General features: G+C 32.7%; 1 protein-coding gene across 1 annotated transcript; it reads left to right on the top strand.

Annotated features, from left to right (window-relative positions):
• The first annotated feature begins 2473 nt into the window (after positions 1–2473).
• On the top strand, positions 2474–9353 carry LOC132274075 (auxin-responsive protein IAA8-like). Its single transcript, XM_059775234.1, has 7 exons — positions 2474–2642; positions 3742–4190; positions 4273–4499; positions 4584–4810; positions 4946–5087; positions 5452–5513; positions 8938–9353. The coding sequence occupies exons 2-7, from the start codon at positions 3783–3785 to the stop codon at positions 8973–8975; spliced, it is 1104 nt and encodes a 367-aa protein (XP_059631217.1). The 5' UTR covers positions 2474–2642; positions 3742–3782; the 3' UTR covers positions 8976–9353.
• The last annotated feature ends 6112 nt before the right edge of the window (positions 9354–15465 follow it).

The following is a 15465-nucleotide window of genomic DNA, read 5'->3' as shown; positions in this document are numbered from 1 at the left end:
CGTGCTTTTATGGAGACTCGAACACCACCGTCCTTCTTGAATCAACTGAATTATTGCCCATTTAATATGATAGTCTGTATTATACTTCCTTCATAAAAACTTGGTTAACACTTTATAGTTATTAGTTTAGGATCACGTGCATTCTCGCTCTTAAACACATCAAGCGAGACTAAATGTGGTCCTAATGGAAAGTATATAATACTTATGTGCTACTCAACCAATGATCAGTCACACACTTATGTCTCTATAGAAGCTCGAACACCCAATCTCTCTATTAGGATCAAATTTAGTCTCGCTTCTCATGTGCATCAAATGATTACGAATTTTTTTTTTTCTTTTCATTTTTGGTTAAGTGTGACTTCAAATGAATTCGAAGTGAACCTTCTCATTAGATTATTCCATTGAAATTTTCACCCTAAACTTAGTTAAGAAAACAACAAAAAAGGGCATGATTTGTATAGATCCTAATCAACCTCTTCTTCCTATATATATTGTTCACATGTATTGAAATTAAAATCATTTTTCAATCCTAGTTTTTGCTTTTGTTTTTTGTTTATTTATTTATTTTATTATTAGTAAGAAACTCACGCGCATCACACTTACCAATCCACTTAATCGAACTCACACACCCACTTAGTTTTCAATCCGAGTTTGTAATGAAGTTTGAATATAGTTTTCATTTCATTCATTTGTTTATTTATAATTAAAATTAAAAGTAAGCCAATTAAATTTGTGCATTGATGTATTATGTATTAGATTTATGATTACGTTTATGGGGATATTTCCAATTTTTCTAAGGTTTTTATTTTATTATTTTTGGGGGGCGTGTGGCCGTCTAGTTGAACCAAAGTTGACAGTTAAAAAACAAATTATAATAAAAAAGTTGACTCTAACATTAATGACAATTATTTGCCAATGTCGTTCGGAACCAGAAGGAGACAACACAACATAGTTTACCTCCAAACATGTAGATTATAAATTTGATAACCTTTGAATTTGTCGTTGTAACCTATTAACCTAGTTGTTTGACCTACCCACAAAGAAGGAAAAAAAAAAAAAAAAAAAACTACTAACCTAGTGTTACCAAGGCTAAATGCAAACTTTGCATTGATCCAATAAACACAGTGTTCATTCTCACATGCATATTAAGGCACTTAATTGACATTTGTTTATTGATTACAAGTTTTGAAAATTAAATTTTTTTCCCCCTTTTTTTTTTAGAAATTTGTTTTTTTTATAAAATTTGTAAGATATTGTAAGAATTAGTAAAAAGTCAAAATCCTCTATAGTACTTCTCTTTCACACATTACTTTGGGGTGCCAATAAAAGACACAAAACACACCACATCACTCACTCGTCACAATGAGGTCGTTTTTATTTCAAGTTTTAACGTACTCCGTATTTATTTTATAATTTTACTATTGTATAAATAAATTTTACAAATATTATAGTGAATTTCTAAAGTAAATGCAGTTATACTCTAGGAAGATGTACTTACTAGTTACAAAACACACCACATTAATGTTAATGAGTGTCCAAATTTTGATCTGTCATTGAAATATAATTTTTACACCCCATATGTTTAATTAAAAAAAAAATAGCATACTTATAACTTTGAAAAGCAAACACCTATTTTTTAGTTATTTCAAAAAGTACTCATATACTCTAGATTTAAGAAAAACAAATTGTCATTATATTTTATCAAAACAAATATTTATTAAAAAACTTAAGTAAAGAATATATCATTTTTCATTTTCAATAAGAATTTTTTTGAATTTTGAAAAGTAAAGTTTTTGAAATATATAAAAGAAAGGACTAATCCAATGCACGAAAGAATAAGATGTATGAACCATGAGAAATTCTAGAATATTTTAAGAATACTCTCTTAGTCATTAAAACATCCATTCGGTTAGTCGTGCTACTACATCCAAGAATTAAGAGATTTAAGGGTATAACGCTAAGGATATTCTAAATTTTCACGATGTATTTGGTTTCGGATAGGTAACTTCTAATTTTTATATAATATATATATATATATATATATATATATATAAATGATAACATTTGCTAAGTGAAAATTTTTATTTGGAAGCATTATATTTAAGTTTTGCCTCATCTTGGGTATAAATAATTTCTTAAAGGGAGTGTATGATGAGTAGTGAGAACCATCTAAGAAGGAAGACAAAAAAAAAAAAATGCCTCATATTGTTCGTTGTAATTTTTTTTTGTATTTTTAGTTTTAGGTAAAATATATATTTTATTATTTTTCAGTATTTGTCAAAGTCTATTGAATTAGGTATGTAAAATAGCTTAACAAAAATTTGTGAATAAATTAATTTTGTTTTTTCTTGTTAAAAAAAATAGTTTTATTAGATAAATATTTTATTCATATTTTGACAACAAAACATCAAAAAATAAAAAAACTATTTTACCATCCAAACAAAGGAGCCTTAAAGTCTTATTTGATTGGAAATGAAATTCACATCGAACAGCAAATAAACTTTTTTAACCTTCTGCCAAATGGAAGTCCATAGCTCTCTCTCTCCCCCTCTCTCTCTCTCTCTGCAAATTTTCTCTGAAAATCGAAAGACTCACTCCGTCATCTTCTCTCTCCTCAGCTGCTGATCAAAAAGCTTCTTCTGGTAAGCCGTCCTCTCCTAGCTTCGCTTCCAAATTTCCATCCCGTTTTGAACTCGCAGACGAGTCGTTTGTCGCATCCTTCAGATTAAATTTTCTTTCATCTTCTCTGATTTTTTGTTTGTTTTTTCTTCTTACATATGAAATCATCAATCCCTGTGAATGTTAGTGTTGTTTGTTACTCCATGCTTGCAATTTTTTCTCTGATAATTGTTTTTGTTTTTGTTTTATTTTTTATTTTTTATTTTGGCACTTGCTTACGGTTTGTATCGTTTGATCTTATCTAGATCTGTTGTGTAGTTCTTTGACATTTGAATTGAGCTAACTTTAGCTATAATTGTATGTTTATTTTTTTTAAAAAAAATTTCGTTGACTTCAAGCTTTAAGGTTACTGATTGCACTTGATGTTTCAGATCCATCCTTCTTTTTTTTGAGCTTAAATTTCTTAAAAAAATTGTGTGCATGTATATTTAAGTGTGTGTGTGTGTATATATATATATATATATATATATATAGACACACACATATACAAGTCCATACTTGTTTAGTTGTTTTGGTTGAAGTAAATATGATCTGTCTGATTCTAATTGTTTTTACTTCCCTGTTAGTCAAGATTTATCACTGAGTTAGGGTTTAATCCCAAAAGTTCTGTGTTAGTGCATTCATACAATTATCTCCTGAAACTGTGATAGAGATCCATTGTTGATGTTGACTACTTTGGTATTAAGCCAATTTCATCCATTGTCAAATCTTTATTCTTTTTTCGTTTTTTGGGCAAATTTCTTTGGGATATTATTATTTATTTTAAAAAACTTGGGTATTTATGTACCACTACTATTTTTTGGTAGCTTATATACTGAGAAATGATTTGTGATCAAAGAGATGTTTGATTAGAAAAGCAAGTACATGAATTCATCATTCAGTTGTATTTTGTTAGATCGTTTGTTTAACAAGTTTGGCCAACTGTTATTCAAATGTGTTGACCTTTATCTTTTCAGTCTTCATTCATTAGTTTATCTTTTTAAATTTTTATTGCATTTCTCTCTTGTTGGAATTTTCAAATGGAAGGTTAGAGTTTTAATTTAAATTTTCTGACATGAGTAGGTATAAAAAATACATATATCGGAATTGGATCTTGAATTGAGATGTCACCACCACACCTTGGTGTTGGGGAGGAAGAGGGACAGAGCAACATAACTCTGTTGGAATCTTCAGACTCCATGGAAAGTATATGCCAAAATAGTTCACCGTTAAAGGAGCGTAACTATATGGGGTTATCTGATTGTTCTTCGGTGGACAGCTCTACGATCTCCACCACATCAGATGATAACAATAGAAACCTGAATTTGAAGGCTACGGAGCTGAGGCTTGGACTTCCTGGATCCCAATCTCCTGGAAGGGACCCAAGCCTCTGCCTGCTAGGCTCTGCAAAACTTGATGAGAAGCCCTTATTCCCTCTGCATCCTTCAAAGGATAATGACTTGTCGTCGCATAAGACAGTCATTTCAGGCAACAAAAGAGGATTCTCTGATGCTATGGATGGATTCTCAGAGGTGAAATTTGTTCTTTAACTTTATGAAATCAAATGTTTTCTCCTAAAGGATCTAACTAGAGACAACCCAATTTGTGATACAGGGGAAATTTCTTGCCAGCTCAGATGTTAATGTGATACTGTCACCCAGGCCTTCTCCAAATTTAGGAGTTAAATCTAATACTGTAAAAGAGATCTCTGGGACTCAGCCTGCCAAAATGAAGGAGGCAGTACCCCAAAATGTTGTTCAGGAGAGACCTCGTTCTATAAATGAGAACAGCTCGAACCGTATTGGCTCCACGAATAACAATAGCAGCGCACCTGCTACCAAGTAAGTACAGATAACTTGAAAGGAAGGATTCATGTAGACTTTCAGCCTTAACCTTGTGGTCCCGTGTCTTCTATTTCATGGCAGGGCACAGGTTGTTGGTTGGCCACCTATAAGGTCCTTTAGGAAGAATACATTGGCTACCACGTCAAGGAACACTGATGAGGTCGATGGAAAAGCAGGGCCTGGTGCTCTGTTTGTTAAAGTCAGCATGGATGGTGCTCCTTATCTAAGGAAAGTGGATTTGAGAAATTACTCCATGTATCAGGAGCTCTCTTCCGCCCTTGAGAAGATGTTCAGCTGTTTTACCATTGGTGAGCATTTTGAAATTTCAATTGAGAAAATGATCTCGGTAGAAAAAATATTTTTGTAATGTAGATGGAGCTGATGTTTCGCACTTTAGAGATACTTGCATATGGCCAGTTATTGCCATTTTTGTATGATCTCAGGTCAGTATGGATCTCATGGAGTTCCAGGCACGGAGATGCTGAGCGAGAGCAAGCTGAAGGATTTGTTACATGGATCAGAATATGTACTCACATATGAGGATAAGGACGGTGATTGGATGCTAGTGGGTGATGTGCCTTGGGAGTAAGCTCTTATCCATTTATGTTTTCTGTTAATCCTTGCTTCAAATTAGAATATGCGACTTCTGCTACATTAGTAGTGTGTTAATCTTTTTGGCTGCTCAAATAAAAAATATTTTTTTGCATATGATAATATTAAGAAATTAATTTTACAACTGGAATTTTAGAATGCTCCAATGGTACAAATTTGAACCTAATGATTAATTTTAGAATATTGCTACTGGTTATAATTTATTCTTGGTAAACTGATATCTGCATCAAAATTTTTGGAAATCTGGAATTTAACATCTTATTGATTGTTGGCCAAAGTATTTTCCATATGCTGCAAATTATGTATGCAATCTAATTATTGTTTGGCCCTGTGGCAGGATGTTTACTGCCACGTGCAAGAGACTGAGGATTATGAAGAGTTCTGATGCCATTGGCCTTGGTACGTATATTTGGTTGTCCATTTGATTTTCTCTGACTCATGGAATTCTTTTATAAATTAATATCATGTCTGTGATTTATTAAGAGCAAACTGTCTCTGGAAATTTGCTTGTATTGCACCCTTGGAATATATGCAAAAATGTCCATTCTAAGGGGGTACAACCCTTGAGATATATTTAAACAAAATTAAATATATTAATTATGTTTGACATGGCACGTTCTTTGTTTGTTACAATTGTGTAAAAATAAACTAGAATTTGACAAATCTTAACTCAAATATTTAATTGGTGAAGTGCAACAAAGTTGTCAACCTTGTGATACGTTGCAGGATGCATGGAAGTTTCAAGGGAAAAATAGATGAAAGAAATTGTGGGGATATGAGGAAATATTTTGGTCCTTCGTAGAAAGTTTATCGAGGGCTGGAACAGTGATGTATGGAATAAGGAGCTAAATATGTTACGAGAGTATTATATACAAAATAAGCAAACGAGCATTTAGTGTAGAAGTCATGCTCACCAACCAATATCTTGGGAAAGAATGTCAATACACGCACACACATATATATGGAACTCCTTTGTAAAATAACAATTTAAACACTCTAAGAAGCAAGGTTTTAAATAATGAGAATGGCCGGCCACCATAATGGTAAAAGTTGCATTAACTTAGATATAGGGTGGTAACAAACTCAGTTACCAGAGTTGTGAATTTGTTTTTTTGGGTCTTCCATGCTTTAGTCTCAGAATCACATAAAGTTGGATTTTAATAATTTTTATTGCATTGTTTTGAATTTTTAAAATTAATTTATATTGAATTTTAAGTTGTTGATAGCAAGAAAATCCTAGGCCTATTCAGTTCCACTATCTGAAAAGAGTTTTCAAGAATGATGAAAATAAAAGACTATTATCATACTTTTATTTTTATTTTTTAATACAAACTTAATTTCCATGAATGAGCTTTAATGGATACTCAACCAAATATATTATAATTTTTTGAATTAATTGCTATTTATTATTATCTGAAAGCTAAAAATTATTCTTAGAAAACAAAACCAAACAAATCCTTAGTATATTTAACTGGTAACCGCCATATAACAAAAGATGATGCACTTACAGGAATAAATTGAAAGTAATTTGAATTAGCTTTAACAAATGAGTTGGTGGTGATGTAAAAATTGAAAAGTTCAAATAACCATGTGAAGAAGATCAATATCATATTAACCAAGTATGGTATTATGATATAATTCTTTAAAAAAAGAAGCAATAATAAAATTGCAGTCTATTAAATTGTCAATATTTTCTTTCATATACATGTCTCAAAGTAAATCAAATTCATGGAAAGCAAATGACAACTTATATCATGGAAGTAATCCTCACTTTCTAAAACTACCTTACAATTTTTGATCGATTACATCTCCAAAACTACATCTTTCTTTCCATCTTTCATGCAAACTCTCTTTTCTCCTTCTCATCTCAAATAAACCTTACATCCACTCACTAATGTCTTCTGCCACCAGTGGTTCCCCCACAACCACCCCTAACTAAAATCAACCGCAATCATCAATCTCTAATTTTTCTCTCAACAATTCATAGTGAATTTTTGAACAATAACAACCAACAATCTTACAGCAAACAACAAATTTTTAAGAGAGAAAACTTAATCACTTAAAAAAATGAAAAAAGTTAAACAATTTGAATTTTACTGATTGAATTAAATGTCTCAAGATTTTATTTAAGATATAAGCATAGATTGCTTGTGTTGTAAATCTAGAGACTAATCTAATCTAGTATTAGGCCGTCTTTTCGGCACTTATCAAAAAAAAAGTTAGGCTGTCTCTTTGGCAGGTTTAAAAATTGAAATTGCGAAGTAGTTGGGAAAAAGTGATCTCGCTCGCTATCATTACAGTGCTTTCATTGTATATAATGGCCATTAACAGCCTGTAACTGCTGTTATGCAGCCAAAACAGCTGTGATTTAAGTGGGACCAATATATTGGCTTGCAATGGCATTGCCCTTTGTAATAGTATTATGTGACAATATGGTTAACTATTAAAAACTATGCTATGAATCAGAGAACTACTAAAATATTATGCTGAATAGGTTTACCAGATTTCATTAGCAAAACCACTTGCTCTTAGGCATGCCTGTTTATAGTAATTTAAAAATCACATATATGTATCACTTTCAACATCCATATTTTGACAATGTGGTTTGCAAATGCGACATGTATAAAGATGCATGACACTCACAATTATATGGAGTTTTGATCTAGTTGAAAATTGCATATATTCTATCACAACTAGGGTAGCAAAATAATACTCTTCATCTGGTTATGAGATTACTGCCATGAGATTATATGTAATATTGATTTAACTGAGGATTTATTTAGATGTACCTTGGCCTTCCCCTCTCCGTTCTCTTTCTAAATGAGATCACTTCTAGGAAAAGGTTGCAACTAATCTTTAGAGAGTGGAATGGCGGTAGATGAAGGTAATATAAAGAATAATGTATGATGACTGAATTGGGAAGTAAGCTAGGTACAATGTTGCATGCACATTACTTGTGCCACCCCTCTAGTGGTGAATGATTGATTAATGTACAGTTGTACTCCTTTTATGAACTTACAATATCTTTGAGTTTATTCTTGCAAATCTCTCTAATGATATTTTCTAGTATCACTAATTTATACTATAAACTATGATGGTAGATTACCATCTAGGCATGTGGCATAGATCTCCTTTTCCTTTCCTTTCAAAGTGGAAGGTGGAGGTTTCAAGTTTCAACAAGTGCATTGTGGAAGTTATTGCCTGGGAAAAAAACTATGATGATAGATTATGATGTTTTGACGTAGGCATATAAAATCCATGTGGATGCACATTTCATTTAGTTTAAATTTGACAAAAAAAAAAAGGGGGGGAAAATTTTGCTTGAAGGGAAAAAGTTAAAAAAGGGAGTGTTGCATCAATTTGAATCGGTCTAAAAATGTGATTCAGGATTGATTCTAGTTGTTTTTAGCATGATTCAACTTGGACTGGAGATTTCCAATTTTCATTAGTCTCAATGATGTACAAATTTCATCAAGAAAATCTTTAATCTTATTATCTACTTGTTTTGTTTCAAATTTGAGAATTGTATACGTCAACATTTTCAGAATTGGTTTTGTTTCCTTTTCCCTACTATTTACTAATTCTATAAATTTGGTTAAATATTTCATTGGTCTTGAAGTTTGAGAAGTGTGAACTATTGTGGTTAGGAAAACCATGGTCAATTATGCATGTGAGCGCCGAGGTGGTGCTTCTGCATATGTGGAAATGTTGATTGCTTATTTTATGCTTTGCTTTATTGTTTCCCTTCTTTGATTTTTGCTGTTTGTATTATGTTGGATGGCATGAATGCATTTCTAAAGCAATCTTTTGGTTTCGTGCACAGCTCCAAGGGCCGTGGAGAAATCCCGAAACAGAAACTAGCTGTAGTGTTTGCACATGATTGTTGCTATGAATCCAGCAGAACGGGAGAAAAAGAATTGGGGGAAGGGTCAAGAAGAAGGACACGACCCATACTTCAGTTCGGGTGAGTCATCAAGACGTTGACACTGTGGACAACAGATAGTGAGTAGGAGCTGTGTTATCATCAATGTGTTTGCATTTCTTGGAACTTCATGTTCTCTAAGCTTTGTTTTTAGTCTATATTACAAATATGCATTAAGACCCTTTATCTGGGAGTATGTTTGCAACTTTAAGTGATCTGTGGGTGCTGGAGTTCCTGTCCCCGTCAACGATTGTTGCGTATGTAAAGCGAACTATACTGTATGTGGAACATCTATATCATGTGTGTTCTTATCAACATCTTATTGTGTGCGTGCACACTGTGTGCACATATTTGTATGACCTTTTTATGTGGTTTTAACATCTTTGAAAGCATTAATTTTAACTTGACAAAATTGATAAAGTTGCGAGGGTGGACCTTGGCGCAACAGTAAAGTTGCCCCATTGTGACCTGGAGGTCACGGGTTCAAAACAGAAAATAGCCTCTCAAACCCGGCAGTGGCGGGAGCCTCATACATTGAGGTAGCCAAAATTTTTTTTTTTTAATTGTTGTTCTTGTTCAAGGTACACTATGAATGTATGTAACTTTTATCTTACCCATTCTAATAAGAACTTGGTTAAGGTAACTATTGAGAGTCCTGATAATTTTCTTGCCTGAACTACAAAAAAATGGGAAAAGGAAAAAAGATTTAAGCAGTTCAGAGCTTCCCTAGAAACAATTATTCGCAGTCTTTTATCTACAAATTCGATGGTCCATTTGATTGTTGAGAAGGGCATTACCAATGGACTAATTGGTAAAGCGTTTAGCTCTTAAAGCGGTTGTGTTCATGTCCGAGTTCCCTTTACCACGAATATCCGTATATATATATGAAAGGAAAGTTACAAGCAATAATTGAGGTTGTGCTATGAGATTGTTCATATACTTAATTCATTTTCTTAAAAAGAAATGCAGAATTGCCAGCCGTTAATATGCTGTATCTGAGAAAGCCCATGTGTGGCATGTGATGCTGAGTTGATTGGGTCCATTATTGATGTCCCTCTCCAGAATAATTTATAACTTAGGATAGGTACATGCTAGGTATTCTGACCCTGACCATGGCTATAACATAGGCTTCGGTACGGATAGGCATCAAGGCCAAGATAAGGAGAAGTTATTGGGTGGGTTGGGACAAGCACCGAGTGTCATGTAATTAAATGTATCAATTATAATTAAATGTGTCCGTTATAATAAAATGACGTATCAACAGTTTGGATCCTCTAAAAAGTTTCTCAAGAGGAAACATCCTATCTCGAAGGGGATGATCCAAATTCTTCCAATAGAAGTAATTTTTTTTATTTTTTTTTAATTTTTTTTTTTGTGGTTACAACATTCACTACTTAGACCAGACCTGGCAAAACCTATTATTTGAAAGTGACGGTTGTTGCATTCTTGTAAAATTATTGCATATGCACAATAAAGTACTGTACGAGAAGATTCGGATCCCTCGGTTCGGTGGGTGAATGATATTTTTTGTGTGTCATTTAGTTCAAGTACATGGAGAAGTGTCTCATCAATACGAAGAGACCGGATACCAGATTATGTTGGACGGTTCACAACACAAGGGACTCCGCTAGGAAGAGTTCGGATTCTTTTCCGAGTGCTGTATTGTATCGAACGGTTCACATGTGTGTACTTTGAGCCAGCACTAAGATTCCAACACCTTGAGGAAGGGTGACCATGGACATAGATTCGACTAAACACGACGATCAGTTATTAGCTATTATAAGCCATGTTTTCACTACTGATTTTCCCTTTTATTTTCTGGGAAAGGGTCATCAGATTGGCAGACTGTAATCTGTGAACACCAACCGGTCCGTGGTCCACATTATCGGGGGTTGTGGCTCCATCTAAGGTCAACCCACCTCACTTACTGAGCAATACTTTTAAAGAGTCCCTATCAAAAGTGAGATCTTAGCCATTCAAAGCAAAGATATTGCAAATTTGTCTCAAGCATGTTATTAAAGTTTGTCTGAAACATAGTATGTCCGCTATTTTAATATATCATAAGCAAGATCTGTCCGGTTATCCAAATCTAAAGTGGGTCCCCTCACCTAATTTATTATTATTATTATTTTATTTTTTTTTTATTTTTTGGATAAGCCTTTTTTGACTTTTATTTTCACCACTGTTGACCTTTTTATCACCAGTGCAAGTTCTTAGAGGAAAATTCTAGTCTGTTCAGAAATCATATGGCACTAAGTTGTCTCAATTATTTTGTGACTCCTAAATGTCGTAAAGCTGAATCAAGTACTCCTTGAAAAAGTTTCAGAATAACATGCCATGGTTTTCTTGGGCAAAATGATCTATTGCTCCACTAAACATCTAAAATGAAGAGATACATGCACACAAACAAATATAAATATATATATACACACACACACATATGTTGGGAATTAAATTCAATTTGTTTGGCACAGGAAATCACGTTACAAACATAGAGATCCAATCACAAAACAAACAAACATATACAACACACTATTTCTTAACTTACGTCCACTGAGAGAAGCAATTTCTCCATAATGAATTAAAAAGATTAATTGTAGAGAATGCCCCACCCATTCACGGGTTTCATGAAGAATTACACCAGTAGATATTTTGAACACCAAACCGTGTTACTCAGTTCTTACTCTCTCAAGCACCAACCTATGATATTGTTAGTGTTTGTTTCTCAAGTTTAGTATAGGACTTTATTTGAGGTGAAATTTTTTTCAGTAGGGGTAGAGTTATGAAGAAATTCTTATTCGAAGTGGGACAATGGAGGAGCACGTGAAGATATAACCTGATTACGTGTTGATTACTTGGGGGGTCAAATTTGCATATTTCGGTGTTTTGTTTTGACTATTATCAAAGTTGAATCGGTTCAAGTATGACATCAATTTTTGAGTAGTGCCAATGTTAAACCGGTTCATATGGGGCTGAATCGGTTCAACTTGGACATTGAGTTTTTGGAAGTTGCGAGAAACAGTTTCCTAATAAGTTTTGGAAGCCAGGGAAAAGGCTGAAGATTTGGGAAAGAGTTGTACCTGCTATTTTAGAGTTGAAAACAGATATGATAACTCCTTGTAAATAAATTGGGGAATACTTGTCCAACAAGAAATTGTGTTTTGAAGACTTTATAAATAGAGATGGGTATAAGAGGTTTATAGAGAGAGAAGAGAGAAAAGATGTGAGGGGTTTAAGAGTGTGTTGTAAGGAGAGAGTAGAGTGTATGTAATTCTCGAATGTCTACATGTAACCTCAAAAGAGATAATGAGTAAGTAGGGTATTGACATGTTGTATATTCTCTTCATTGATTGGTAATAGTGAAAATCTCTCTCCGTGAGATGGGTGAACAATGTAAAATATTGTGTTTTGCGTGTATGTATAGGATTGTTATCTCCATATGCCCTTATGGGCAATTGCCCAATTTTTTTAAGTATTAATTCTAATTAATTTTTCCCCAACAATTAGGGGCAACCACCCCACCCCCCAAATTCAATCATTCCAAATCAAATTTCTTAGGCTCCATTTGGATCCCCCACCCAATTCAATCATTCCAAATTAAATTTCTTAGGTTTCGTTTGGATTGAGGGATTTGAAAGGATAGTGAGGACTGAGAAAAGAAAAGAAAGGATAATGTAAATTGTGTTTGGGTTGTTTAAAGTGAGATAAATGAAATGATTGAGAGGGATAGCTCATTTCATATTCTTCCAAAAATGAGAGATAGGGAGAGAAAGGATGATGGGTTAATTTGTATTTTATAATTTCAAAATTGTCCTTAACAATTAGAAGGTGAAAATTGTTTCCACCCATGTCACATCTAATTAAAAAGGTACGAAAATAATTTGATTGTTATCTTTTTTTTTTTTCTTTTTTTCTATCCTTTATTTTAACCAAATAAGAATATTATCATTTCTTTTTTTTAATATCTTATATATCTAAACATAAATAGAGATTATTGATATCATTTTTTTTCGTTTTTTTTCTCTTGTAATTAATAATATCATTTTATTTCTTTTCTCTCGTATGCATCCAAACGGAGCCTTGCTGATTAAGGATTACATTTTCTTAAAGTCCAAGACTTGCGTAACAAGAAAAATCCTTACAGAGCAAATCTTCTCATCTAATAAATTACTGCTCTAAAATAGAAACCCAATAGCTCACTGTAGGACACTTTTACTACTGTGAGATTTGGAGAGGATCAAATGTTAATATATATATAATCATAGGTAGATAGAGACAGTGATTGTCCTTGTATCGCTGAGTTTATGCCTTTTCCCTCCACTCATCTTCTGAAATCTTGTGGTCAAATGGAGACATTTTCTCTACATGCATGCATCCAGAGGGATCAAACCCCATGACCTGCCACTAAATATCTACGCCCATTACCTCAATAACTCCACTCAAAATCCAAGAAAGAAACACTATTTTTACTTGACAGTATATATTTTGCAGATAATGTAGCAGCAGAGGAGGGCTATAGATATAGACACCCATTTGGTGTCAAGAAAAAATAGAAATAAAATAATGATAAAATAGTACTTTCTTTGTGCCATATTAATTGTCCATTACGAAAATTTTTGAATAACTACCATATTATATTTTATTTTTAAGTCATTTGAGGTCATTTTTTGTCATATTTCATTTATATACTTATATACTACTTATGTACCATATTAGATTTCAACTTTCGAAACTTTGACTTACAAAAATTATGACTCAAAGTTACATTTAATATGGAACGGAAGTAGTATAAAAATAATTTTGGACATTTACCGAGATTAATAAGAGAGAAAAAAAGTTAAATATAACCTTTTCCTCGTCAACCCCGAGGGTAATCTAATTAAATTACATATATACTGTTATATTTTTATTTTATTTAATGTCATTTTATGTATATTAAAGAATGATGCTTGGGACCGTCACAAAACAGTTGGAGAACAATGATAAAGAATGCAAAATGACTAGTGGTGCTAGTGAGTCCATATTTTTTTATTTACTTCGATCAGATAAATGACACAAAAAGAGTCGAAGAAGAGATGGAAGAGAGAGTGAGTTGAGAGAGGAGGGAGAAAATTGAAAAGATTAATTAGGATTGTCAGGGTTAGTATTATCATTTTATTTATATATAAGTGAAGTGTTCGAAATAATTTTTGAATGCAAATAACAGCTCCCAATTTAAATGACCACGTAGCGCTCTTTTGTCACAAGTTTCAAAAAAAAAATTGTATTTAATGATTAAATAAATAATAAATGACTCTCTTATCATAAGTTTCGAAAAATTGTCTAGATTTAATAGTTAAATAAAAAATTCACCACTCATATCATTAATATTATTAGTTGAAAATTTGTTTGAAGTGTGTTTGATGATGTAACTTATTTTTCTAGCGTTATGTATATATAAATATGGATAAAGTGTAAAAAAATCTAAGTGTAGAAAACATTTTCAAATTTGAGAAAATAAGAATATTTTGTCAATTTGAAGACGAAATACATAAAATGCCCTTAAGACAGTAAAAATAAAAAAACTTATTTCAATTTTTAAGGGTATATTAAAAGTATTTTGAGGTTTTTATAATAAAAAAAGCAATGCTTGCCTTAGGCTGCATATGTAGGAATGACCTTCTTATGCTGACCTAGACCAATAAAATATGATATGTATTAAAAACTTTTTAAAATAATTAATAAAAATTGCTTTGATCTTTTTGCATATCATTCAAAAGGAATTTTTTTTTTTTTTCTCATGTATTTAAGATTTTCTATTGCAAACCATTCATAAAGCTAAACAATTAGCCCAAACATGGTAAATTAATCACAATTGTAAGACTCCAATTTATCAATGGAGTTTTAAGGAAATCAATTTGGTTTCAAATTGCAACAAGTGGTGATAAATCTCAAAATTTTAGATACCACTAGAGTTATGCGAATTTATTAATTAGTCGGCCTCTTGAGTCATTCTAGAGATGGGGGTGCAACAGAGATGGCAGACAACAAATGTGGCGGATTGAATCAAGATTGGATGTAAAATATTAGGGTTTGAAAATGGAGGTGGCGTCAAGTAATGGAGGTGACGGAAGTCGGTTGGCGGAAGAGAGAATTAATATTAGGGTTTCAGAATTGGAGAGATGGTGGGCATCAATAGGGATTTGGTGGGAAGAGAGAAGGAACCGTGAGTTAAAAAGAGAGAGAGCCCTCTATCAGGTCTCACACACGTGTGAGAGAAAATCCTCTTCATTTTTGGATGACCCGTGAAAAAATCCGAATGATTCAGGTTTAATTTTTAAATTTTTTTTACACATGTCCTGTTATTATTGGTCCATATCAATATTAGAAGGAAAGCTGCTTATGCGGCCTAAGACAAACTTTTTCCTAATAGAAAACTGGTCAAAAAGT

Source organism: Cornus florida, unplaced genomic scaffold (genome assembly GCF_030987335.1).
Source record: "Cornus florida cultivar Cherokee Brave unplaced genomic scaffold, ASM3098733v1 CherokeeBrave_3.0.0_Hap2_Chr09, whole genome shotgun sequence".
NCBI classification, from domain to species: Eukaryota; Viridiplantae; Streptophyta; class Magnoliopsida; order Cornales; family Cornaceae; genus Cornus; species Cornus florida.
The sequence above is the reverse complement of the archived record's forward strand: the minus strand, read 5'-3'. Positions and strand labels throughout refer to the sequence as shown.